Genomic DNA, 26,353 nt, shown 5'->3' on the forward strand with positions numbered 1-26,353 from the left:
CGTTGTTGTTTAATATCCACCGTCGTTAGAGGATTTATTTACAGCAGCACAAAGATCTGACCCCGGACACGACTGCGGCTTGAAGAATCGGACGTTTGGACGCAGGCGGGCCACGCCCACACGGAGACTCAGGCTTCAGGGATTGGCCAGTTCTTCTGATGTCACGGAGGCCGGCATGGTGTCCAAGGCGCCCAACTCTGCTGACGCACAGACACGAAGAACATCAGTACAGCAGCTCAGGAAGCATTTCAACCAGTCAGATGAGATCTGGGCTCGCCAGCTCCACCCCCACGCCCGCTACGACCTCATCATCTGCCCGCCATAGAGTCACGGTACCTGCTAGAGTTAGCCACAGCTACTGCACCAGCTCCAGTCACCACATTAAGACAGGAAGCTGTCGGCCATCTTTGGTCCTTCTCACTTCCTGCCTCTGCTCAGCAGATTGAGCCAAACTGGGTTACTGACTGTCAGATCCTTAGATCTATTCACACCAGCAAGCTAGACCTGGTTCTCACCACAGAGACCTGGTAACACCACAACGCCACCCACTGGATCCGTGAAAGAGCAGCTTTTTAACCGCTTTTCACCACTGTTTAGGTTCATTTATGCCACTTTTTCCCACTATTACCTTTTTGACACTTTTAACAGCTTTTCCCCAATTTACAACCATTTTGACACCCTTTTCGCATTTTTCGCCACTTTTCTCCATTTTTGCCTATTTTTGAAAAAAATCTGCAACTATATTTCACTTTTAGCCATTTGTTCCCACTTTGAACTCATTTTTGCCCGTTTTTAACCTGTTTTTACAAATTTATCTGGCTTTTTTTTTCTACCCATTTTTGTCTCTTTTAACCACTTTTCACCATTTTCTTCACATTTTTTCTCTTGTTGCATTTCTATAATGATATTTTTTGCTATTTTAATCCCATTTTTGCCTCTTTTGAACCCTTTTCACCACTGCTTTCACAAGTTATGACACTTTTTTCTACACTTATTTCATTTTTCCCACTTTTAGATTATTCAACCAATCACATGACCCCATCAGAATGTTGGGTGTGTTTCAATCAGGGGCTTTGTTAGTTTAAGTCAAGGAAAAAGCTCTGCAAGGTCTCTTCTTCTATATTTTGTATTTTTGTATTTATTTGTCCTCTATTTCCTTTGTGTTTCTGTCGCCTGCTTTGTCTGAGACACTCTTTTGCTGCTGTAAATTGGAATTTCCCCTTGTGGGACTAATAAAGGAATATCTTATCTTATCTTATCTTATCTTATCTTACCTTACAGGACATTTTAAGGTCATGTGACTCCTGTGTTAAGGTGGGTCCTTATGGGTTATGACGCGTTGCTATGGCTACACAGATGCCAAGCGAGGTACCAACATGTATTTGAATGTATGAAATCCCATTTAAATCTGGAGCCTTTGTCACTATGCTTTAGCCCACTTCCTGCCTTTGGTTCACAAGTTGGTCCTCTTTACTTTCACACCACTCCAAACGAACCAGAGTCCGTTTAAAGAGGCTAAACGGTTCTGGTGTGAATGAACCTTTAGACTTCACTCAGAGGTCATTCTAGGTCTGGAGTTGTATACAAACATTAACCCATCAAAGCCTGAAAACACAAATTATAGCCAGAAAATTCTCTTTTTTTTTGGAACTGAAATGTTTATTTCACTTTCTACTGAAATCCAAAAAATCTAAACCTCCATAAATTTAACATTTATGTGTTTTTGGTAGCTAATAATCCACTTGAGGACATTTTTATCATTTATCAGATTGCATTCAGAAGTTTTTTTAGTGATGTATTGACCACATTGATTAGATAGAGGTATCATAAAAGTATGTATCAGTACAACAGGCTTTGAGGGGTTAAAACTGAATAAAGAAAAAGAAAAGTGGAGCGCCGCTCTAGGTCTCACCCCTGACTGGTATCCTATACCCCCCCCCCCCGCCAAAAAACTAAAACTAACACTAAAATGAATAAAAACTCCACTAAGAGCCCAGCAGAAGAAACTAAATCAAACTAAACTGAAATCAAAAACAAAAGGAAAAAAAAGACATAAAAATAAAAACGAACTTTGACTCTGATGGAATTATCCTGAACAGAATTTCTCTGTTTGTCTTGAAATCTCTTTATAAATAAAGTTAACCATGACCTTTATTAACCCAGGCTAGACAACAGAGGGATTTTTGATCACATCGTAGTTGAACTCTGTATTTTATATTCTGACACGTATTTATCGCTGCTTCACAGCTTCCTCCTCATAGATTTCTACACGTTTTTCCCATGGTCCATCTGTGATATCCTGAAGACTAATCCAGACTGGGTGGTGGTGATGAAACCCAGATCCCTGTTACCCACCAGACTCTGCTGGACTCTTAGACTTCTGTGGTCCAGATAGGGCCGGGAAATTCATTGAAATTTAGATTAAATCACAATTTGGCCTGCCGCAATTTTCAAATGGCAGAAGGTGTAATATTTATATATTTATCTGACCTGAAATTTGTGTCAAAATAGCAGTTTTCAACTTCTTTTTGCAGCAGAGATGTTCATGTGCCAACTTTTTTTAGAATACTCTATAAAAATCATCATTTGTACTTTTCTCTGATCAAATATGAGAATGACAAAAATCCTTTAATGCAACAATTCATATCCAAATCCTCAGAATCAGATAATTTAAAAGAATTTTTCCCTTGTTAAGGAATCAGAGAGTTAAGAAACGATTGCACATCAAATCACAATATTGAAGAAAACACTGCGATAAGATTACTCTCCAGAATCGTTCAGCCTCTGGTCCAGAACATGATGCAGCCTTTGACTGCAGCCGGGTCTCAGATTTAACCCCTGACCTCTGGTTCTAGTTCAGACTCCAGCCACCGACAGACCGGATGAACGCACCTTTAAGTTTGAGGTAGGACAGGAAGTCAATGATGGTGTGGATGACGTCTCCGTCGGCTATTCTCAGGGAACCTGTGGATCCAAACACAGCCGGTTACCGTCATAAACCGTCCAGACCTCATCCTGGCCTGGAGGCTGAACCGGTCTAACAGTCAGCATCAGCGTGGAGGAAAATGTGCAGAATATTTGGAAAAAGGAAATAAAAATGTAAAGACAAAGAGTGAAACTAAAGTGTTTCAAAGAACTAAAAATCCTTCACATAAAACGCAGCAAAACCATGAAAGAACAAACGAAGACTAAGAGAAACACAGGAAGAGTCTCAGAGCTAACCTGAGAAATACACCAAGAACAAAGACGTCAAATACAGAGTTATGAAATCAGACTGAGGTTCAAATAATCATCAAAATAAGACAGAACTGAAGTCACAACCAGTCTACTAAAAACAGTCAAAATGAAGAAAACAGAGGTAAATGAGGTCACAGTAACGTTTTAAAAGTGAAAATGAGCTCAAAATGAAATTTCACTGATAAATTTATTTTGTTAAATAGCGTTAGCGCTGAGTCGGCAGACAGACCTGTTCTGAAGTCCTCGTCCTGGCCCATGTCCCTCTTCCCAGCCAGGCCGGGTTTGTCTCCGAGGGTCCGGTGTCCATCGATCCCATCTGAGCGAGGAGCGATCACAGACGGTCACGCCAACAGCACACATGTTCACCCACATCTTCATCAGTCTGCTCTCATCTCTACGCTCATCTTCCATCGGCTAGTCTGGTCTGAATACTCACTACTCTGATGGTTTTAATAACGGTTTAGATCAGTCGTTCAGACACCATGTGGTCCCTGATGCTGGGTGTGGAAACAGTCTGATCTCTGAGAGATCAGGCTCACACAGAGCTGGTCCTGGATCTCCTAGTCCAGACTGGACTGTTGTAAAGATGCTGGTGCTTTACCTCTGTCTGTCAAGCCCGGCTCAGATTGGTGGGGATTGTGGCTCCTTTTAGAGATCTGGATTATCTGTCCAGCTCAGTAATAAGAGTCGCTCTTTCAGCTCTCAAACAGATCTTCATCTGGTACGTTTGGCTTTAATGTTTTAAAAACATCAAAAATGAAAAAAGGAAACCATCTCTCAAACAGGAAGTGGCTATCAGAATTGACTCGTCCATGAACGACACATCCTGACTCCCTCACAACTTGTCGTCTTAGAGTTTGTTTTCATTACACTTTCATTGTTAGAACACTGTTACACCAGCAATCTTCTATCCCAACATCCCCAGCTTCACGAGCATTCACTCCTCTGCCTTTGATTCTGTTATCTTTTTAAGGCTTTATTTAGCTTTACAAGGATGACTCATCAAAGCTAATAAAACATTCCATCCTAGCCCCTGAAGATGATATCATCAAAGCTTATAAATCATTCCATCCTTGCCTGAAAAGATGATATCATCAAAGCTTATGAAACATTCCATCCTAGCCCCTGAAGATGATATCATCAAAGCTTATAAATCATTCCATCCTTGCCTTAAAAGATGATATAATCGAAGCTCATGAAACATTCCATCCTAGCCTCTAAAGATAATATGATCAAAGCATATAAAACATTCCATCCTTGCCTTGAAAAATGATATAATCAAAGCTTATAAAACATTCCATCCTAGCCTCTGAAGATGATATCATCAAAGCTTATGAAACATTCCATCCTTGCCTTAAAAGATGATATTATCTAAGCTTATGAAACATTCCATCCTAGCCTCTAAAGATAATATGATCAAAGCTTATAAAACATTCCATCCTTGCCTTAAAAGATGATATAATCAAAGCTTATAAAACATTCCATCCTAGCCTCTGAAGATGATATCATCAAAGCTTATAAATCATTCCATCCTTGCCTTTAAAGATGATATAATCAAAGCTCATGAAACATTCCATCCTAGCCTCTAAAGATAATATGATCAAAGCATATAAAACAATCCATCCTTGCCTTAAAGGATGATATAATCAAAGCTTAAAAAACATTTCATCCTAGCCCCTGAAGATGATATCATCAAAGCTTATAAAACATTCCATCCTTGCCTGAAAAGATATAATAAAAGCTTATAAAGCATTCCATCCTAGCCCCTGAAGATATCATCAAAGCTTATAAATCATTCCATCCTTGCCTTTAAAGATGATATAATCGAAGCTCATGAAACATTCCATCCTAGCCTCTGAAGATGATATCATCAAAGCTTATAAAACATTCCATCCTTGCCTTAAAAGATGATATTATCTAAGCTTATGAAACATTCCATCCTAGCCTCTAAAGATAATATGATCAAAGCTTATAAAACATTCCATCCTTGCCTTAAAAGATGATATAACCAAAGCTTATAAAACATTCCATCCTAGCCTCTGAAGATGATATCATCAAAGCTTATAAATCATTCCATCCTTGCCTTTAAAGATGATATAATCAAAGCTCATGAAACATTCCATCCTAGCCTCTAAAGATAATATGATCAAAGCATATAAAACAATCCATCCTTGCCTTAAAGGATGATTTAATCAAAGCTTAAAAAGCATTTCATCCTAGCCCCTGAAGATGATATCATCAAAGCTTATAAAACATTCCATCCTTGCCTGAAAAGATATAATCAAAGCTTATAAAGCATTCCATCCTAGCCCCTGAAGATATCATCAAAGCTTATAAATCATTCCATCCTTGCCTTTAAAGATGATATAATCGAAGCTCATGAAACATTCCATCCTAGCCTCTAAAGATAATATGATCAAAGCATATAAAACATTCCATCCTTGCCTTGAAAAATGATATAATCAAAGCTTATAAATCATTCAATCCTTGCCTTTAAAGATGATATAATTAAAGCTTATGAATCATTCCATCCTAGCCTCTGAAGATAATATGATCAAAGCTTATAAAACATTCCATCCTTGCCTCTGAAGATAATATCGTTAAGGATTATAAAACATTTCATCCTTGCCCCCAAAGATATTATCTAAGCTTATAAAACATTCCATCCCTACCTCTGAAGATGATATGATCAAAGCTTTCAAATTATTCTACCCTTGCCTCTGAAGATGATATCATCAAGACTTACAAAACATCCTATCCTTGCCTCTGAAGATGATATAATCAAAGCTTATGAAACATTCCATCCTTGCCTCTGAAGATGATAAAATCAAAGCTTATGAAACATTCCATCCTAGCCCCTGAAGATGATATAATCAAAGCTTATGAAACATTCCATCCTTGCCTCTGATGATGATATCATCAAGACTTTTAAAACATTCCATCCTAGCCTCTGAAGATTATAACATCAAAGCTTATAAAACATTCCACCCTTGCCTTAAAAGATGATATAATCAAAGCTTATAAAACATTCCATCCTTGCCTCTGAAGATGATATAATCAATGCTTATAAAACATTCCATCCTTGCCTCTGAAGATGATATAATCAAAGCTTATAAAACATTCCATCCTTGCCCTAGAAGATGGTATCATCAAAGCTTATAAAACATTCCATCCTAGCCTCTGAAGATGATATAATCAAAGCTTATAAAACATTCCATCCTAGCCTCTGAAGATGATATCATCAAAGCTTAAAAAACATTCCATCCTTGCTCTAGAGGATGATATTATCAACGCTTATAAATCATTCCATCCTTGCCTCTGATGATGATATCATCAAGACTTATAAAACATTCCATCTTTGCCCCTGAAGATATCATCAAAGCTTATAAAACATTCCACCCTTGCCTCTGAAGATGATATAATCAAAGCTTATAAATCATTTCATCCTAGCCTCTGAAGATGATATAATCAATGCTTATAAAACATTCCATCCTTGCCTCTGAAGATGATATAATCAAAACTTATAAAACATTCGATCCTTGCCCTAGAAGATGAAATCATCAAAGCTTATAAAACATTCCATCCTATCCTCTGAAGATGATGTAATCAAAGCTTAAAAAACATTCCATCCTTGCCTCTGAAGACGATATGATCAAAGCTTATAAAACATTCCACCCTTGCCTCTGAAGATGATATAATCAAAGCTTATAAAACATTCCATACTTGCCTTAATAGATGATATTATCAAGACTTATAAAACATTCCATCCTTGCCTTTCCATGCAGGCCAGTCTTGCCTCCAGTTGTCATTCCAGTCTAACCAGAACCTAAAATGGTTTGTTATCTAGTTCTACATCAGTGTTTTTTTTAAAACGTATGAAGCCATGAGGGAGAAAAGCTGGTAAAGAGGCACCACCAGCCTCCTAGCTGATTAACCCCCATTCATTCTTATTAGCATGTAGCCATAGCGAGCTATGGTGAGAGAGCCACAGAGACGACGTATGGGCTGTGGTCAGAATCAGAGGAGGGACTGAGCGTTCTGATTGGCTGACTGCAGAGGATGGGCGTGGACTAAAGGGACTCACCTGGTATCTGAATGACAGAAGAAGAATCTAAGTGTAAACAGGACCAGAATAATCCTGTTCTTCTGTTGTCATGGTAGTGAAACATGATCATCATATCATAATTATTATTCTGTTTTCACCATGAGTCTACTAAAGACATTTATAGTTTCTCAGCTCTGAAGAACAGGGACTCTTAACCTGAAATATCCTACACATAGAGATTTTGATTTCCCTGAACTTGAGCACATTTAACATGCAAACAGAAACCACACACTCCTAAACACCCCAAACATCCCACACAACACTCAGGACAGTACTGAGCACGCTCTAATCTCAGCATGGCGTTTGCTGTCAGTGTTTGACTCAGTGTCCAAACGTTTTAGGACCAGCTGCAGGGCTTGGCTCATGGAATTGCAGGAAACAGAAGAGCACAATAAAAAGAGGCTGGACTGCAAAATAATGAGATAACAAGGATGAAAAGATGGAATAAAGGGATGGAGGAGCAGAGTGATGCTGCGTGGATGTAGAGTTGGCTGTGTGCTCCGGTGGAGGCGTTTCAGAGGTTAGGGTTCGTCTGAGAGCGCAGAACACGCCTTCAGCGTCAGGTCAGGAAGCATGGTCTCAAAGATGGATTACGTGTCAGCTCCCTGAGAGTGAAGCCCCTCCCCCTGCTGATGGGGTACAAGATAGGTCATAAGCTCCGCCTCCTCTATGTTATCAGATGGGACATGTGTGGTTAGAAGGGCTGATCTAAACTTCCTTCATTGTCCTTAAAGAGCTCCGTGTTTTTGATATTTTATATTTTTAAGGTTGTGTGAAACAGTCACTCTGAGGCTGTTCAAGACCAGACAAAAATATTACCAGGCGTATTACCAGGGCTGCAACTTAAAAAATGCTGTTAAGCTCGACCTTTGCTGCTGAGCGACACACGTACATGCCAAACATGTGGACTCTGACTCTGGCCGCCCTTCCTCCTCTCTCCTGCCGGGTGGTGGAACATCAAGAACATTAGCTCTCTGCATGCCTGTGTTTACTGTATTTACTGTATTTACTGTGTTTACTGTGTTTACTGTATTTACTGTGTTTACTGTGTTTACTGTGTTTACTGTATTTACTGTGTTTACTGTGTTTACTGTATTTACTGTATTTACTGTGTTTACTGTGTTTACTGTGTTTACTGTATTTACTGTGTTTACTGTGTTTACTGTGTTTACTGTGTTTACTGTGTTTACTGTATTTACTGTGTTTACTGTGTTTACTGTGTTTACTGTGTTTACTGTGTTTACTGTATTTACTGTGTTTACTGTGTTTACTGTGTTTACTGTGTTTACTGTATTTACTGTGTTTACTGTGTTTACTGTGTTTACTGTGTTTACTGTATTTACTGTGTTTACTGTGTTTACTGTGTTTACTGTGTTTACTGTATTTACTGTATTTACTGTGTTTACTGTGTTTACTGTATTTACTGTGTTTACTGTATTTACTGTATTTACTGTGTTTACTGTATTTACTGTATTTACTGTGTTTTCTGTATTTACTGTATTTTCTAGGTCTCCTCTGATGCAGAGGCTGGCTGCAGCATGAATCACTCCTCTAAGCGTACGTCTGTGTAAAGAGCTCATCTTGACTCTGAGAGCTCCTGATGTCTGATTATAAAGGACAAATGTTAATTAGCCGTCATTATTTCACTCATCCTCAGACGTCCTCGTCGTTTAAAGAAGAGGCTGAACTGGTGACCAGAGCTCCGTGTGTTTAAAACCATCACGCTGATGTGACCTGAGGGAGGATTACTGAGACATGAGGGTCTCTTCATTATGTCTGAGGTTAACACCTTTCTGTAGTCATCATGGTTCACACTGATGCTACAGGATGGCTCCATCTCCTCTGGTGGAATCTGGTCTGTCTCTTTTCATGGACTTCTCCAAGTCCACTGGTGCTGTGGATCATCTTACTGGACCGTCTTAAAGCTCCAGGTTTCCAGAGCTCTCTGTTGGTTGTTAGCTAACTATCTGACTGGTATCACAGGGTTCAGTCCTGGGCCCACTCTTATTTACCATCCACTATACTTAACCACAGACAGAACTTCTAGTTCCTTATTCATTTTTATGCTGATGATACACTGTTTCAGATCTGTGTTACCTCTACTGCAGTGCTACTCCATCAAAGAGCCAAACTGTTAAAATATACGTTTGCTAGAGCCACAATCTAAGAGGTGAAAAGTGGCGAACATGGGCTAAAGTGCCATTGAAAGATGCTCGCGGTGGAAAAGACGGTCAAAAATCAGCAAAAACAGGCAAACATGGGGCAAAATGGCAAACAATGGGTAAAAGTGAAAAATGGGGAGGGAAAAGTGGCAAAAATGGGCAACAAGTTACCAAACATTGAATTACAGGTGGCAAAAATGGTCCAAAACCCCAACAAAACAGGGCAAAAAACCAGTGTAAGGTCTTTTTCACACCTGGTAGTCTGGGGACTCGGTCCGTTTTGGAACAGAAATTGCAGCGTTGTTGCACTTTCCTTTGGTTCGGTTCACATTCACACTGCTCTCTTTGTCAAGCGGACCAAACCGTCTGAACACCTACACCCTCTGCCCACTAGGGGCGCTGTCGCCACGAACAAATGGCAACTAAGAAGAACAGAAGAAGTAGAAGAAGACGAAACTTCTTCTGCCAGTCTTTTCTTCCACATAAACATTTAAAAACACAGAATTCACTGTCTTGGGGTTTCTGCTCTTGTATTGGGGCGTTAGGAGCAGCCAGCGAGGCGGTGAGCGTTCCAGCATGTCGTTCTTTACATGACACAAATAAATCAGCACGGACTACGACGTGTTGCCATGGCTACACAGACGCGAAGAGAGGTACCGACATGTATTTGAGCGTATTAAATCACATATGAATCCGTCTATCATTACGCTTTATGCCACTTCCTGCCTTTGGTTCACAAGTTGGTCCGCTCTGCTTTCACACCTCTAACGAACCGCACCAGGGTTCGGTTGGAAGCGGACCAAGACCCCGACCAGAGTTCGTGTGAGCTTTCACACCACTCCAGACAAACCGGATGATCCGGGGAAACTGACCAGACTTCGTTTAAAGCGGACCAAACAACTCTGGTGTGAATGCGCCCTAAGAGTGACTAGAATGGGCAAAGAGCTGGGAAAAATGAAAAAAAATGAGAAAAGAGTGGGAAAAAATTGAGAAAAAGTGGCTTTTAATGGCAATTCAGCTTAAATAGGCGGAAAGTGGCAAAAAAAGGCAAAAAAAAACCCAGAAAAAAATCACAAAAAGCAAGATAAAGAGGCAAAAAATTGTGAAAAAGTGGCAAATATGGAATAAAAGTGGCAAAACCAGACAAAAAGTGACAAATAAAAATGGCAAAAGCAGACTTGAAGCAGTGAAAATGGATTAAAAGTGGTAACAAAGGCAACAAAGGGCAATGGAAATGAACAAATAAATGAAGGTTGGCTATTAAAGCTGACCGTATTAGTGTGTGAAACAAACTGAATAATGAGACCTGCAATAGTTAATTTCTGAGGTCATAGTTTCCCTTTTTTAAGGTTTTCTGGGGAATAATATTTCAAATTTAGACATAAAAGAGCCATAAGCAGCTCCAGAGCCACAGGTTGAGTACCACCGATCTAAGGCTCTCAAATGTAGAAGGTGCCTGAGGGTTCTATATAGATTGTCTTGGACAGAATTTTCCAATGCCCCATGCCATTTTTATGCTGATGATGCGTTTTGTTTACTGCTTTGATAAACTAAATAAAAACTAATGAAAAATCCCAAACTATTATAACCTTGGTCCTAGCTTTGCCTCCAGCGTGAACAAGGAAGTTCCTTTTTGATCCCTCGTTCTGAGTCACGTGTGAACCAAGCGGTACGACGGAGTATTAGGGCCGCACGAAGGGGAAAAAAAAGAATATATAAATATTGATATTACGAGAATAAGTCATAATACGAGAAAAAAAAGTTGTAATATAATGAGAAAAAAGTCTTAATATTCTGAGAATAAAATATTAAACTGGTTTACAGCCTGGTTTACTCTTGAAATAAACTGGTTTACAGCCTGGTTTAACTCTTGAAATAAACTGGTTTACAGCCTGGTTTAACTCTTGAAATAAACTGGTTTACAGCCTGGTTTAACTCTAGAAATAAACTGGTTTACAGCCTGGTTTAACTCTAGAAATAAACTGGTTTACAGCCTGGTTTAACTCTAGAAATAAACTGGTTTACAGCCTGGTTTAACTCTAGAAATAAACTGGTTTACAGCCTGGTTTAACACTAGAAATAAACTGGTTTACAGCCTGGTTTAACTCTAGAAATAAACTGGTTTACAGCCTGGTTTAACTCTAGAAATAAACTGGTTTACAGCCTGGTTTAACTCTAGAAATAAACTGGTTTACAGCCTGGTTTAACTCTTGAAATAAACTGGTTTACAGCCTGGTTTAACTCTAGAAATAAACTGGTTTACAGCCTGGTTTAACTCTAGAAATAAACTGGTTTACAGCCTGGTTTAACACTGGAAATAAACTGGTTTACAGCCTGGTTTAACTCTAGAAATAAACTGATTTACAGCCTGGTTTAACTCTAGAAATAAACTGGTTTACAGCCTGGTTTAACTCTAGAAATAAACTGGTTTACAGCCTGGTTTAACTCTTGAAATAAACTGGTTTACAGCCTGGTTTAACTCTAGAAATAAACTGGTTTACAGCCTGGTTTAACTCTAGAAATAAACTGGTTTACAGCCTGGTTTAACTCTTGAAATAAACTGGTTTACAGCCTGGTTTAACACTTGAAATAAACTGGTTTACAGCCTGGTTTAACTCTAGAAATAAACTGGTTTACAGCCTGGTTTAACACTAGAAATAAACTGGTTTACAGCCTGGTTTAACTCTAGAAATAAACTGGTTTACAGCCTGGTTTAACTCTAGAAATAAACTGGTTTACAGCCTGGTTTAACACTAGAAATAAACTGGTTTACAGCCTGGTTTAACTCTAGAAGTAAACTGGTTTACAGCCTGGTTTAACTCTAGAAATAAACTGGTTTACAGCCTGGTTTAACACTAGAAATAAACTGGTTTACAGCCTGGTTTAACACTTGAAATAAACTGGTTTACAGCCTGGTTTAACTCTTGAAATAAACTGGTTTACAGCCTGGTTTAACACTAGAAATAAACTGGTTTACAGCCTGGTTTAACACTAGAAATAAACTGGTTTACAGCCTGGTTTAACACTAGAAATAAACTGGTTTACAGCCTGGTTTAACTCTAGAAATAAACTGGTTTACAGCCTGGTTTAACACTAGAAATAAACTGGTTTACAGCCTGGTTCAACACTAGAAATAAACTGGTTTACAGCCTGGTTTAACACTAGAAATAAACTGGTTTACAGCCTGGTTTAACACTAGAAATAAACTGGTTTACAGCCTGGTTTAACACTAGAAATAAACTGGTTTACAGCCTGGTTTAACACTAGAAATAAACTGGTTTACAGCCTGGTTTAACTCTAGAAATAAACTGGTTTACAGCCTGGTTTAACTCTAGAAATAAACTGGTTTACAGCCTGGTTTAAAACTTGAAATAAACTGGTTTACAGCCTGGTTCAACACTAGAAATAAACTGGTTTACAGCCTGGTTTAACTCTAGAAATAAACTGGTTTACAGCCTGGTTCAACACTAGAAATAAACTGGTTTACAGCCTGGTTCAACACTAGAAATAAACTGGTTTACAGCCTGGTTCAACACTAGAAATAAACTGGTTTACAGCCTGGTTTAACTCTAGAAATAAACTGGTTTACAGCCTGGTTCAACTCTAGAAATAAACTGGTTTACAGCCTGGTTTAACTCTAGAAATAAACTGGTTTACAGCCTGGTTTAACTCTAGAAATAAACTGGTTTACAGCCTGGTTCAACACTAGAAATAAACTGGTTTACAGCCTGGTTCAACACTAGAAATAAACTGGTTTACAGCCTGGTTCAACACTAGAAATAAACTGGTTTACAGCCTGGTTTAACTCTAGAAATAAACTGGTTTACAGCCTGGTTCAACACTAGAAATAAAATGGTTTACAGCCTGGTTCAACACTAGAAATAAACTGGTTTACAGCCTGGTTCAACACTAGAAATAAACTGGTTTACAGCCTGGTTCAACACTAGAAATAAACTGGTTTACAGCCTGGTTTAACACTTAGAAATAAACTGGTTTACAGCCTGGTTTAACTCTTAGAAATAAACTGGTTTACAGCCTGGTTTAACACTAGAAATAAACTGGTTTACAGCCTGGTTCAACACTAGAAATAAACTGGTTTACAGCCTGGTTCAACACTAGAAATAAACTGGTTTACAGCCTGGTTTAACACTTAGAAATAAACTGGTTTACAGCCTGGTTTAACTCTTAGAAATAAACTGGTTTACAGCCTGGTTTAACTCTAGAAATAAACTGGTTTACAGCCTGGTTTAACACTAGAAATAAACTGGTTTACAGCCTGGTTTAACTCTTAGAAATAAACTGGTTTACAGCCTGGTTTAACTCTAGAAATAAACTGGTTTACAGCCTGGTTTAACACTAGAAATAAACTGGTTTACAGCCTGGTTTAACACTTGAAATAAACTGGTTTACAGCCTGGTTTAACTCTAGAAATAAACTGGTTTACAGCCTGGTTTAACACTAGAAATAAACTGGTTTACAGCCTGGTTTAACTCTAGAAATAAACTGGTTTACAGCCTGGTTTAACACTAGAAATAAACTGGTTTACAGCCTGGTTTAACACTTAGAAATAAACTGGTTTACAGCCTGGTTTAACTCTAGAAATAAACTGGTTTACAGCCTGGTTTAACACTAGAAATAAACTGGTTTACAGCCTGGTTTAACACTTAGAAATAAACTGGTTTACAGCCTGGTTCAACACTAGAAATAAACTGGTTTACAGCCTGGTTTAACTCTTAGAAATAAACTGGTTTACAGCCTGGTTTAACTCTAGAAATAAACTGGTTTACAGCCTGGTTTAACTCTAGAAATAAACTGGTTTACAGCCTGGTTTAACACTAGAAATAAACTGGTTTACAGCCTGGTTTAACACTTGAAATAAACTGGTTTACAGCCTGGTTTAACACTTGAAATAAACTGGTTTACAGCCTGGTTTAACACTAGAAATAAACTGGTTTACAGCCTGGTTTAACACTAGAAATAAACTGGTTTACAGCCTGGTTTAACTCTAGAAATAAACTGGTTTACAGCCTGGTTTAACTCTAGAAATAAACTGGTTTACAGCCTGGTTTAACTCTAGAAATAAACTGGTTTACAGCCTGGTTTAACTCTAGAAATAAACTGGTTTACAGCCTGGTTTAACACTAGAAATAAACTGGTTTACAGCCTGGTTTAACTCTAGAAATAAACTGGTTTACAGCCTGGTTTAACTCTAGAAATAAACTGGTTTACAGCCTGGTTTAACACTAGAAATAAACTGGTTTACAGCCTGGTTTAACTCTAGAAATAAACTGGTTTACAGCCTGGTTTAACACTAGAAATAAACTGGTTTACAGCCTGGTTTAACTCTAGAAATAAACTGGTTTACAGCCTGGTTTAACCACCAAACCTGTCTCTTAAGCTAGTGTCTTAATGTGCTCCCACTGTACCGGGGGGGGTATTGTAGTACCACGATAGTTTGGATTATATTTTGGATGAAAGCTGATTGGTGCGTCTCATTTGATTGACAGATAGCTCAGCAGGCAGAGGCTACGTTTCTGTCAACCAGAATGCTAGCTAGCAGGCTGACAGGAAGTCACACTTAGTGGGCGGGCCATTAGGTTGATCCAAAGTTCCGTTGAGACCACGATTTCAATATGGAAGCCTCCACCGATTGGCTTCAAGAGCTGTTTGAGTCGGCCTATTGTAGGCAGAGGACTGAGGTCACAGGGGTTAGTCCAACTCTACAGTCTGTGGTGGAAACTAAACCCCGCCTTCTGTTGAGTGAACATGAGTGATCTGAACTCATTAGGGTTGCTGAGTCCGGGGGCTCAATGTCAGAGGTCAGGGGTCACCAGGTACATCTACACCAGGGCCAGATTCAGTCCTGAGTCTCTGGGGTCCGGACTTCCCAATAAAAAAATGAAATCAGTATTTTGTTCTGATTATCATATCATTCTGTTAATATTGGTATTTCCTTTCAAACAAAGGTTAAATGAAAAGGACATTTTCAGTCTTTCCCAGTGAGATCTATCCTGATCTATAACACCGTAGACCAGAGAACTGGTTCCTGAACATCCCAGAGACTGGACCCTCAACATTTATGATTTAGCACCAATATGAACTCATGTTTCACCTTTCACTACTTCACTGCTTCATTCTGACATTTATGCAACATTTTGGGCCACTTTGTGTCCATTTCTGCCCCTTTTGCTGTCTTATCACCCTTGAACCCACTTTCCTGCCTTTTCGCTACTTTGCCAGTGTCTATTTTAGCACCATTTTGCCACTTTAACCCATTTTTTGCCATTCTTTAACTCCTTTAAACCACTTTAGATGGCTGTCTTATCCCTTTTGTGCCACTCCTTTATCCATTTTTGCCACTTTGACCCATATTTGATCAACTTCTTGCCCTTTTTTCCTTTTTTACTAATGGTTTTCCACATTTTAACCTCTTTTCACCACCTGTCCTGGACGTGTTTGTCCCTTTATGCCACCCCACCCAGTTGGACGCTTCTCGCCCATCGTTGCCACTCTTTAACCCCTTTTCACCTCTTCATCTGGACATTTTTGCCATTTTTAACACATGTTTTAAATATTTACAAGAGAATTTCTGTAAAACAGATCAAATGTTAGTCATTCTAAAACTGTTTCAATATTAATTGTTTTGGGGTGGATTTAACAGCTGAAGACTTTTTAAACCTAAAGATGCTTGTAAAACCACAACATCTTATTTTCCTGTTTTTCTGAATTTAAAGATTTTCTGGGGGCCAGACAGGAAGCTTTGGGAGGCCTGATTTGGCCCCCGGGCCACCAGTTGAAGATCAGTGCTACATATTTCAGTGAACTCCACTGACGATGTGTTTAAGGAGCCGTAAGGTTATGAAAACCAAACTAACATTACACTGCTAGTAAGCTAATGCAGCTATTCTATAGCATTAGCTAACTAGCATTAGCATCAACTTAATGTAGGACAGTCTGGCTGTGGACCGCAGATCTCAGACAGGGAGTCTCTGTCGTTTTCTGGTTCTTCCATTTTTTTTTAAATTAAACTTTATTCATAAACAAAGGCTAACCTGGCTAACTGGCTAAACTGGCTAACCTGGCTAACTGGCTAAACTGGCTAATCTGGCTAACCTGGCTAACTGGCTAACCTGGCTAACTGGCTAACCTGGCTAACCTGGCTAATCTGGGTTAGAATTATGTAAAGACCTGTTTTAGAAGTAGGTATGTCAACTGTGGCTCACTTTAGTCTCAGCAGCTTCAATAGCTAACAATGCTATGCTAGCTAGGTAGTTAGCATTACTACTTAAGCCAGTGTAGCTAATGTAGCTTTAGCAAATGTAGCTAAGGTACAGTCGTGTGCACAGATGTAGAGCGGTAGGTGGTGGGGGGGGTCAGTCTAGTCAGAACAAATAAACCAGCACACACAGAAATGAGGTGGCAGCATGCTACAGCAGACAGCAGGGGGCGACAGACGGACAGACGCAACAATTCCCGGCCTGACGCCAAGAGCCCGCAGCGGCCGTGGTTTCTATCTTACATGGAGCGACCAGCTCGTCTCTGCCTCTGGCACTGGGAGAATCCTTTATCTGAATAAGGTGATCAATACGACCTGAAACACAGGATGAGGCAGGAGCAACCTTTACCGGGGCTTCACTCACACACACACACACACACACACACACATCCTGATTGGTCTGTGCAGGGTCACATGATGAGACACAGCGGTGGCAGTGGACACAGACACAGCTATGAATGATGGGAGTTTGGGTCACAGGCAGCCAGGGAGGGTTGAAAGTTCAGCTAACGCCCCACAGAACCCCCCCCCCCCATCATCCCAGAAACCCTGAAGGAGATCCAGACCCCCCCCCCATCATCCCAGAAACCCTGAAGGAGATCCAGACCCCCCCCATAATCCCAGAAACCCTGAAGGAGATCCAGACCCCCCCCCCATCATCCCAGAAACCCTGAAGGAGATCCAGACCTCCCCCCCCCCATCATCCCAGAAACCCTGAAGGAGATCCAGACCTCCCCCCCCCCCATCATCCCAGAAACCCTGAAGGAGATCCAGACCCCCCCCATCATCCCAGAAACCCTGCAGGAGATCCAGCCCCCCCCCCCCCATCCAAGAAACCCTGAATGAGATCCAGCCCACCTCCCCCATCATCCCAGACACCCTGAAGGAGATCCAGACCCCCCCCATCATCCCGGAAACCTTGAAGGAGATCCAGACCCCCATCATCCCAGAAACCCTGAAGGAGATCCAGACCCCCTCCCCCCCATCATCCCAGAAACCCTGAAGGAGATCCAGACCCCCATCATCCCAGAAACCCTGAAGGAGATCCAGACCCCCATCATCCCAGAAACCCTGAAGGAGATCCAGACCCCATCATCCCAGAAACCCTGAAGGAGATCCAGACCTCCATCATCCCAGAAACCCTGAAGGAGATCCAGACCTCCCCATCATCCCAGAAACCCTGAAGGAGATCCAGACCCCATCATCCCGGAAACCTTGAAGGAGATCCAGACCCCCCCCATCATCCCAGAAACCCTGAAGGAGATCCAGACCCCCCCCATCATCCCAGAAACCCTGAAGGAGATCCAGACCCCCATCCCAGAAACCCTGAAGGAGATCCAGACCCTCCCATCATCCCAGAAACCCTGAAGGAGATCCAGACCCCCATCATCCCAGAAACCCTGAAGGAGATCCAGACCCCCATCATCCCAGAAACCCTGAAGGAGATCCAGACCCCCATCATCCCAGAAACCCTGAAGGAGATCCAGACCCCCATCATCCCAGAAACCCTGAAGGAGATCCAGACCCCCATCATCCCAGAAACCCTGAAGGAGATCCAGACCCCCATCATCCCAGAAACCCTGAAGGAGACCCAGACCCTTCCTTATCCTCAGACTGAGTTTCCAGGGTGGTGTCCTGTTATTGGTTAATCATTTTACTGATCTATGCACCTTATTTCTAACTCCCATGATCCTTTGCATGAAATGTGGGTGCGACTTCCGGTTCTTTCTGTCCGAGTGGACTTAACCAGACTTCCTGTGTTCCACCAGAAACCAGAGAATATTATTTATCTGCTCTCTGCTGGAGAGGACAACATGAAGAATCTGCCTCAGACGAGCTTGTTTAGCTAACCTCATTAGCTTCATATCAGTACAGATGATCATGTTTGTTAAATCAGGGGTGTCAAACTCACGGTCCGGGGGCCAAATCTGGCCCGTGGTACAGTTAGACCCGGCCCTACAGACCACATCCTATCCTTATTATAACTGGCCCTAAATAACGAGGTCTGCAGATTTCCTCCAGTATAAAAACGTAAACTTAACCTGGATGGTATCAAACATCCTTCAGTCATAAACATGAAAAAAACAGAGAATAAAAATAATTAGACAAAAAGAAATGTGGAAAAAGAAATTCATTTGTGTTTTCACTTCATATTTTTAATTTTGCATTAGACAATTATGGCTTCAATTGATTGTTTGGGCTTTTTGTCTTGTATTTTAACCTTTTCAATTTTGTGTTTTGACCTTTTGAACTAATACGTTTGACATTTTATTTCAGATTTTGAGCCTTTTAACTAATCATTTTGACTTTTTTAATCTCAAACTCATTTATCATCGGTGTTATTTTCCCCCATAATTCATTACTGGTGAAAATTTGGTGGACAGTTTGGTTAAATGTGGACCCAGTTAGGCCAGACCTTAATTCAGAGCCCGGCCCCTTCTGTGGTAGACTTTGACACCCCTGTGTTAAAGGAACACCACCTTCAGATAAGAAGCTCTAACATCGCTCTCTTTATATTAACGTTATAGATGTGTATCTACAGAGCTTAACAAACGTATTAGCCCACCTGTCATATCTGTCTCAGAGACCATCCAGCATCATGAAGTGCTTTAATGCGGACTCTTCGTTTTCAGTCAGCTCTCCACGTTTTACCATTTTGAACAGGAATGGGGAATTTCAAACTGAATTCACCCAAATTTGAGCCGGCTCACTGGGCTTCTCTGAGAAGTCAGAAATGAATCAAGCATAACATTCAACCACTAAAACTCATTCTCTTCAGGAATGACAGTAAATAACTATAATCTGACATATTAATCAGAAATATTAATGTGCTTTACTGTTTTTTCAGTTTCTTTGTAAATCAGTAAATTTGAAAATTCATGGATAACAATAATAATTCTATTTTAGCATTAAAAATATCATTTGGGTTAAAGAGCTTCTACATATTGGTGTATTAACCATTGCAGAAAGATCAAAAATGATTTTGGTAATTACCAATGCTGTTCATTTAGGGCAGCTGTGGCAGAAACCTGACTTTGGTTAGGGTTAGGGTGGTCTCAAACATTTGTTAAGCTCTGTACATGCATATATGTCCTGTATTTATAATAAAGGACGTCATCCCTGGGTCCTTCAGACAGAGAGCAGCGTGGTAAAAACAGCGCTGAGGACGTATTTAACCCTGAAGACATCCTAGGAAGATTTTTTCATTCAGTGTTTTTTGAAGCTGTTTAGGCTGTGTTGAATAAATAAAGCTCAAATTTTCCAGAGGATATTCATTTTTAAAAATGTTTAGAATTATCACCTCAGTTCCTTAAATTAGCTTAAAAAGGCTAAGCTACAAAAACTGACACGTTTGTTCTGAAGGACCAAAAATGTCCCATTGAAAACCACTAAAAATGACATTTTTGATACACATTTACCTTAACTTAAACTAATATATTCCTTTATGCAAAAATTTTATTTTGGACTGCTGGCTTTTGATTTAACATTTCTATATGTGTCCACCAGGTGGCACTATGTTTTCCTATTCAAAGCATGCTGAAAATGTCACACTTCCTGTTCTCTGTGAGCGTGCCTCGCTGCTGAAATGATAACTGTGCCATTGTTGATGATGGATAATGGAGTGTGTGTATTTTTTATTATTTGAGTTTTTGTGATTTTGTTTTATTACCTCTGCCAAGGAGGTCATGTGATCAGGTGGGTTTGTTTGTTTGTTTGTTTGTTTGTTTGTTTGTTAGCAACATAACTCAAAAGTAATCGACAAATTTTGATGACATATTCAGGAAATGTCAGAAATGGCATAAGTAAGAACTGATTAGATTTTGGGACTGATCCGGATCACCGTCTGGATCCAGGAATTTTTTTAAGGATTCTGTACTATTGGGAGATAGGGCTAATGGCGGAGGTCTGCGCTGTTACCACTTTACACCAGGAGATGACGGACATGAGTAACTTCAATCCCAGCAGCATTTTTGGGTGTGTTTCTATTCAAAGTTTTGAATCGTAGCGAGAATGCTCACAATGCTGGGATTCTGTACTATTAGGAGATAGGGCTAACGGCGGAGGTCTGCGCTCTCTGAGTGCTTTTCTAGTTAAAAACAGTGAAGCTGTTTAAACATACTGGCCTTTTAAGGGTTAAAATCCCCAGAAATATAATTAATATTAAATATGGAGTAGTTTTAAAGACAGACCGGTTTAAAGTGGAGAAAGTATTTATATATATTATATAAAAGTGTTTGGATATTAAAGAAACTCTTCAGGGTTAAAAATTCTAATAATTATGACTATTTAAACACCCAGCATTAAAACCCAACAGGACAGACTGTTGGGACTCAAAGACCTGTCTCCTTGAAAACAGCATAGCAACAAGGCGCAGAGCTAACGTGATTGGTTCATCCTCCACCTGTTTCCTATTGGCTTATTGGTTTAACAAAACCCCAGGAGCAGAGGTCCTCAGAGGACTAGAGGACAGGAAAAGTTTGGAGGAACACAGAGAGACCAGAGAGTCTAGAGAGCAGAACCAACAATGGTCGGGAGCAGCTGTGAGAGCACGATGAAGAGGAGACAGAGGGAGAGATGAAGAGGAGACAGAGGAAGAGATGAAGAGGAGACAGAGGACAAGAAAGCAAAACTAAAACATGCAGACGATGAAGAGGAGGAGTTTAGTCCAGGTTACTGTTGTCTCCCATTCAGAATGATGAAAATAAATCTAGATCACATGATGACAGGAGACAGTCTGAGTCAGTCTGGGTAGATAAGGGGGTCTGCAGGACTTACGTGGGCCTAACAGGTACCCAGCGCTGTTCAGAGTCCAGCCTCGCTTCTCCTTGGCCTGCAGGATCATCAGGACAAAACAGCATTACTAAAGCAGCATTCTAAAGGGCATTCTAAAACAGCATCATTAAAACAGCATTACTAAAACAGCATTCTAAAACAGCATCACTAAAACAGCAAAACTAAAACAGCATTCTAAAACAGCATCACTTAAACAGCATTACTAAAACAGCATTCTAAAAAAGCATTCTAAAACAGCATCACTTAAATAGCATTACTAAAACAGCATTCCAAAACAGCATTACTAAAACAGCATTCTAAAACAGCTTTCTAAAACAGTATTCTAAAACAGCATCACTAAAACAGCATTACTAAAACAGCATTCTAAAACAGCGTCACTAAAACAGCATTCTAAAACAGCATCACTAAAACAGCGTCACTAAAACAGCATTCTAAAACAGCATCACAAAAACAGCATTACTAAAATAGCATCACTAAAACAGCGTCACTAAAACAGCATTACTAAATCAGCATTACTTAAACAGCATTCTAAAACAGCGTCACTAAAACAGCATTACTAAAACACCATTCTAAAACAGCATCACTAAAACAGCATTCTAAAACAGCATCACAAAAACAGCATTACTAAAATAGCATCACTAAAACAGCATTACTAAAACAGCATTCTAAAACTGCGTCACTAAAACAGCATTACTAAAACAGCATTACTAAAACAGCATTCTAAAACAGCGTCACTAAAACAGCATTACTAAAACAGCATTAAGACATATTTTACTCTGATTATGGGTAACAATGCTGTAAGAACCAGTAAAAATCTATTAACCGGCCACCTGGATGAGCTCATACAGGTGAGTTAAAATCACAGGATCACAGATTTCAGGAATGTGAGAAAAAAGAGGCATAAAATGACTGTTCTCCTGTTTCTGAGTGATTCAACCGTAGAGAGGGATTTTCAAAAACATCCTGTTTCAGTCAGACTTTATCGGTTCTACACACTTTTAGCTTAAATTAGGATCTCTAGAGTTTTAGTGATCTCTGAGTTTGAGAATTTCATATTTTTGTTGTCCTTGTTTGTTTGGGTTTTTTTTTTTGTTTTGTTTTGTTTGTTTGTTTGTTTGTTTGTTTGTTTGTTTGTTTTGTTTGTTTGTTTTTTACAGGTTATACAGGAAATAAAAGCTGATTGGATCTAGGGCTGGACAATTAATAAAAAAAAATGCCAGTTTTATTTTTCTCTTTTTGCAGCAGCAGAGATGATATTTATAATATCATGCAATCATTCAGGTCCTTTTTTTGAATAGTCTACAAAAATCCTACCTTCTTCATTTTTGTACTTTTTTCTTATGACAAAAACCCTTCAATGCAATAATTCATATCCAGTTTTACACTTCTAAAGAATTGTTCAGCCCTTGTTTAGGAATAAAAGAAAGGTAAGGAATAATCACATATCAAATTACAATATTAGGGAAAAACTGTAATTAGATTATTTTCTAAAAGTGTTCAGCCCTAACTGGATCAACCAGTACCAGACATTTTACTCTCTGATGGAGCTTTACCTCTCTGCACACATCCATAAACACACGAGCACTTAGACATCTTTATCTGTGATCTGCAGCTCTAATGAACATTTGATTTTTATTTAAAGATGGCTCCATCCTCATAGATGTCTGCTGTACTCTTATCTTTCTATTAAAACTGGACTCCATCAGCTCAGGGGGTAAACAGAAAACCAGCTCTCCTCTCTGTTGATTTTTGATGGACAAGCTCTAGAAGTGCCGACGTATTCCAGCTTTGCTTCCAGCAGACGGGAGCTACACGCAAAGCATTCTGGGAACAGCAGAAGGTCAAAATACATCGGCACTTTTGAAAATATTTTCTCCCTAAAAATGTGAAATTTATTAACAACGATGAAACACTGTTGTTTGCTGTACACTGTATTACCTTATAAAAAACATAGAAGTAAACATAAAGACTAAACAAGAAATAAAAATAATTAAAAAAATATGAAAATCAAATAAAAATAAATAACCAAAAATATTTTCAAAATGTAAAAAAAAAAAAAATCATTAACAAAAACCAAGTAGGTAATGGACATGTGTTTAAGTCTGCAAAACAGTGTTAAATTTGGCAGCTATTTTTAGTTTTAAATTAAATGCATTTTAGTTTTAGTCAGATTTTAGTCATTTCTTCCTGTTTAAGTTTTAGTCTAGTTTGAAATCTCAAAACATTTTAGTCTAGTTTTAGTCGACGAAAACTCAAAACATTTAAGTCTAGTTTTAGTCGACAAAAGCTCAAAACATTTTAGTCTAGTTTTAGTCGACGAAAACTCAAAACATTTTACTCTAGTTTTAGTCGACGAAAACTCAAAACATTTTAGTCTAGTTTTAGTCGACGAAAACTCAAAACATTTTAGTCTAGTTTTAGTCGACAAAAACTCAAAACATTTTAGTCTAGTTTTAGTCGACGAAAACTCAAAACATTTTAGTCTAGTTTTAGTCGACGAAAACTCAAAACATTTTAGTCTAGTTTAAGTCACAGAAAAACTCAAAACATTTTAGTCTAGTTATAGTTGAAGAAAATTAAACTTAGTTTTTGTCAGTTTTAGTCATCACAGATCTATTTTTGTTAGTCTTAGACTAGTTTTAGTCATCACAGATCTAGTTTTGTTAGTCTCAGTCTAGTTTTTGTCATGGAAATAAAGACTGTTGAATAGTTTTAGTCAGAGTTTTAGTCGACCAAATTAACACTGCTGCAGCCAGCCTCTGTTGCTCTGATTGGTCGGTCAAAATGTCCAGAATAAAGTCAGATTGATCAGAATAAGGTTATAGTAAAGTTTTGATGTTTTTTCTGAACATTTCCATTTTATTCACCAAATATTGTTTCAGCTTTATTTTGATTTTATTTGTTTAATTTTGTCTTTTTTTTTCCTTAGGCACATTATGCAGTTCTATTTGAAGCACATCAAAATAAAAACAATCCTCTTTTTGTTAATAATTTAGATTTAAACTTCTCAGTATAAAAAGAAACCGTCCTTACCGCGATGACGAGCCCGATGGTCTCAGAGAGAGCTGCACAGAAGATCAGAGAGACGCAGAAGAAACCCAAACACCTCTGCATCTGAAAGACAGAGAAGAAGACTTCAGATGAACGCAATAACCCATAAAGATGCTCTTCACTCTGACTCCAGACCGGGTCACAGCAGCAGGATCTGGTTCTTAACTCTGACTCCAGACCAGGTCACAGCAGCAGGATCTGGTTCTTAACTCTGACTCCAGACCGGGTCACAGCAGCAGGATCTCACCTTTGTCTTTGTCTCGGCGTGTTTCAGCAGTGAGTCTGTTCTTGGTGAAGTTTGGGATGATTTCAGGTCTCCTCCAGCTTTTATGCTCTCCAGCCTCCCTCCCTCCTCTGCACGTCAGCACCCCCCCTCCTCCCCCCTCCCTCTTGCAGGTCACGAACACATCCATAATGAAAGTCAATAATAATATGCCATAATAATATCCTATAATACAGCCCATAATACAGTCATCACTCTGCTCTTTGTCGCCGTCGGAGACCGAGATTACATTTCAGCCAGGAAAAATTCGTCCATGATTGTCTGTCCACATGACTGAAACCTGGAACACACACGCTTTTGGACATGTCAGAGCAGTTTCAAAGATCTGATCACAAAAACACATTTAGATTTATAAAAATATTGATCAGTGATCGCTGAGAACTCTTCATGAAGCTCCAGACTCTGGTTTTAGTTCAAACAGCAGCAGAGATCTCCTGGTGGGGGGCAAGTAGTGATTTCTGCATATAGACTCCACTGAAAGGCCACGATTGGGCCGTTTCTGACGATGCCGAGGGTTCGGAGTGAAAATAAAAACAGTGTTCATGCTTAAACTATGCTTGGGTCCAGAGAGGACAGGAACATTCAGATAAAACATTAAAGAGATATCTGGGGGATTTTTGGATGTGGGGGGTACATGGTTGTCTATGAAAGCTGCTCCCTGCTCCAGTCTAGTTTGGTCCAGTCCGGTTTGGTCCAGTCTGGTTTGGTCCAGTCTGGGTTGGTCCAGTCTGGTTTGGTCCAGTCTGGTTTGGTCCAGTGTGGATTGGTCCAGTCTGGTTTGGTCCAGTCCGATTTGGTCCAGTCCGATTTGGTCCAGTCTGGGTTGGTCCAGTCCGATTTGGTCCAGTCCGATTTGGTCCAGTCCGGGTTGGTCCAGTCTGGTTTGGTCCAGTCTGGTTTGGTCCAGTCTGGGTTGGTCCAGTCTGGTTTGGTCCAGTCTGGTTTGGTCCAGTGTGGATTGGTCCAGTCTGGTTTGGTCCAGTCCGATTTGGTCCAGTCCGATTTGGTCCAGTCTGGGTTGGTCCAGTCCGATTTGGTCCAGTCCGATTTGGTCCAGTCTGGGTTGGTCTAGTCTGGTTTGGTCCAGTCCGGTTTGGTCCAGTGTGGTTTGGTCCAGTCTGGTTTGGTCCAGTTTGGTTTGGTCCATACTGATTTTGTCCAGTCTGTTCTGGTTTGGTCCGATTTGGTCCAGTCCGATTTGGTCCAGTCTGGTTTGGTCCAGTCTGGTTTGGTGCAGCCTGGTTTGGTCAAGTTTGGTTTGGTTCAGTCTGGGTTGGTCCAGTCCTGTCTGGTCCAGTCCGGTTTGGTCCAGTCTGGTTTGGTCCAATGTGGTTTGGTGCAGTCTGACTTGGCCCAGTCCGATTTGGTCCAGTCCGATTTGGTCCAGTCTGGTTTGGTCCAGGCTGATTTGGTCCAGTCCGGTTTGGTCCAGTCTGGTTTGGTCC

At 39.9% G+C, this 26,353-nt stretch overlaps 1 protein-coding gene across 1 annotated transcript; it reads right to left on the minus strand.

Moving 5' to 3' along the window:
* gal (galanin/GMAP prepropeptide) lies at positions 1 to 24,910 on the minus strand. The gene is made up of 6 exons (XM_041796327.1): positions 24,873 to 24,910; positions 24,608 to 24,688; positions 21,557 to 21,611; positions 3,467 to 3,553; positions 2,893 to 2,964; positions 1 to 197 (listed from the first exon to the last, which is right to left on the minus strand). The coding sequence occupies exons 2-6, from the start codon at positions 24,686 to 24,688 to the stop codon at positions 136 to 138; spliced, it is 357 nt and encodes a 118-aa protein (XP_041652261.1). The 5' UTR covers positions 24,873 to 24,910; the 3' UTR covers positions 1 to 135.
* Positions 24,911 to 26,353: the final 1,443 nt, after the last annotated feature.

The sequence above is a fragment of the Cheilinus undulatus genome, linkage group 9 (assembly GCF_018320785.1).
Source record: "Cheilinus undulatus linkage group 9, ASM1832078v1, whole genome shotgun sequence".
NCBI lineage: Eukaryota > Metazoa > Chordata > Actinopteri > Labriformes > Labridae > Cheilinus > Cheilinus undulatus.

Excerpts from the sequence above, each read along its gene's own strand:
- gal (XM_041796327.1), bottom strand. The coding sequence starts at position 24,688 with ATGCAGAGGTGTTTGGGTTTCTTCTGCGTCTCTCTGATCTTCTGTGCA. Across the intron at positions 3,554-21,556 it reads TGGGTACCTGTTAGGCCCAC|ATGGGATCGATGGACACCGG; the intron begins GTAAGTCCTGCA and ends CTCCTCGCTCAG. Across the intron at positions 198-2,892 it reads GTCCTACCTCAAACTTAAAG|AGTTGGGCGCCTTGGACACC; the intron begins GTGCGTTCATCC and ends GTGCGTCAGCAG.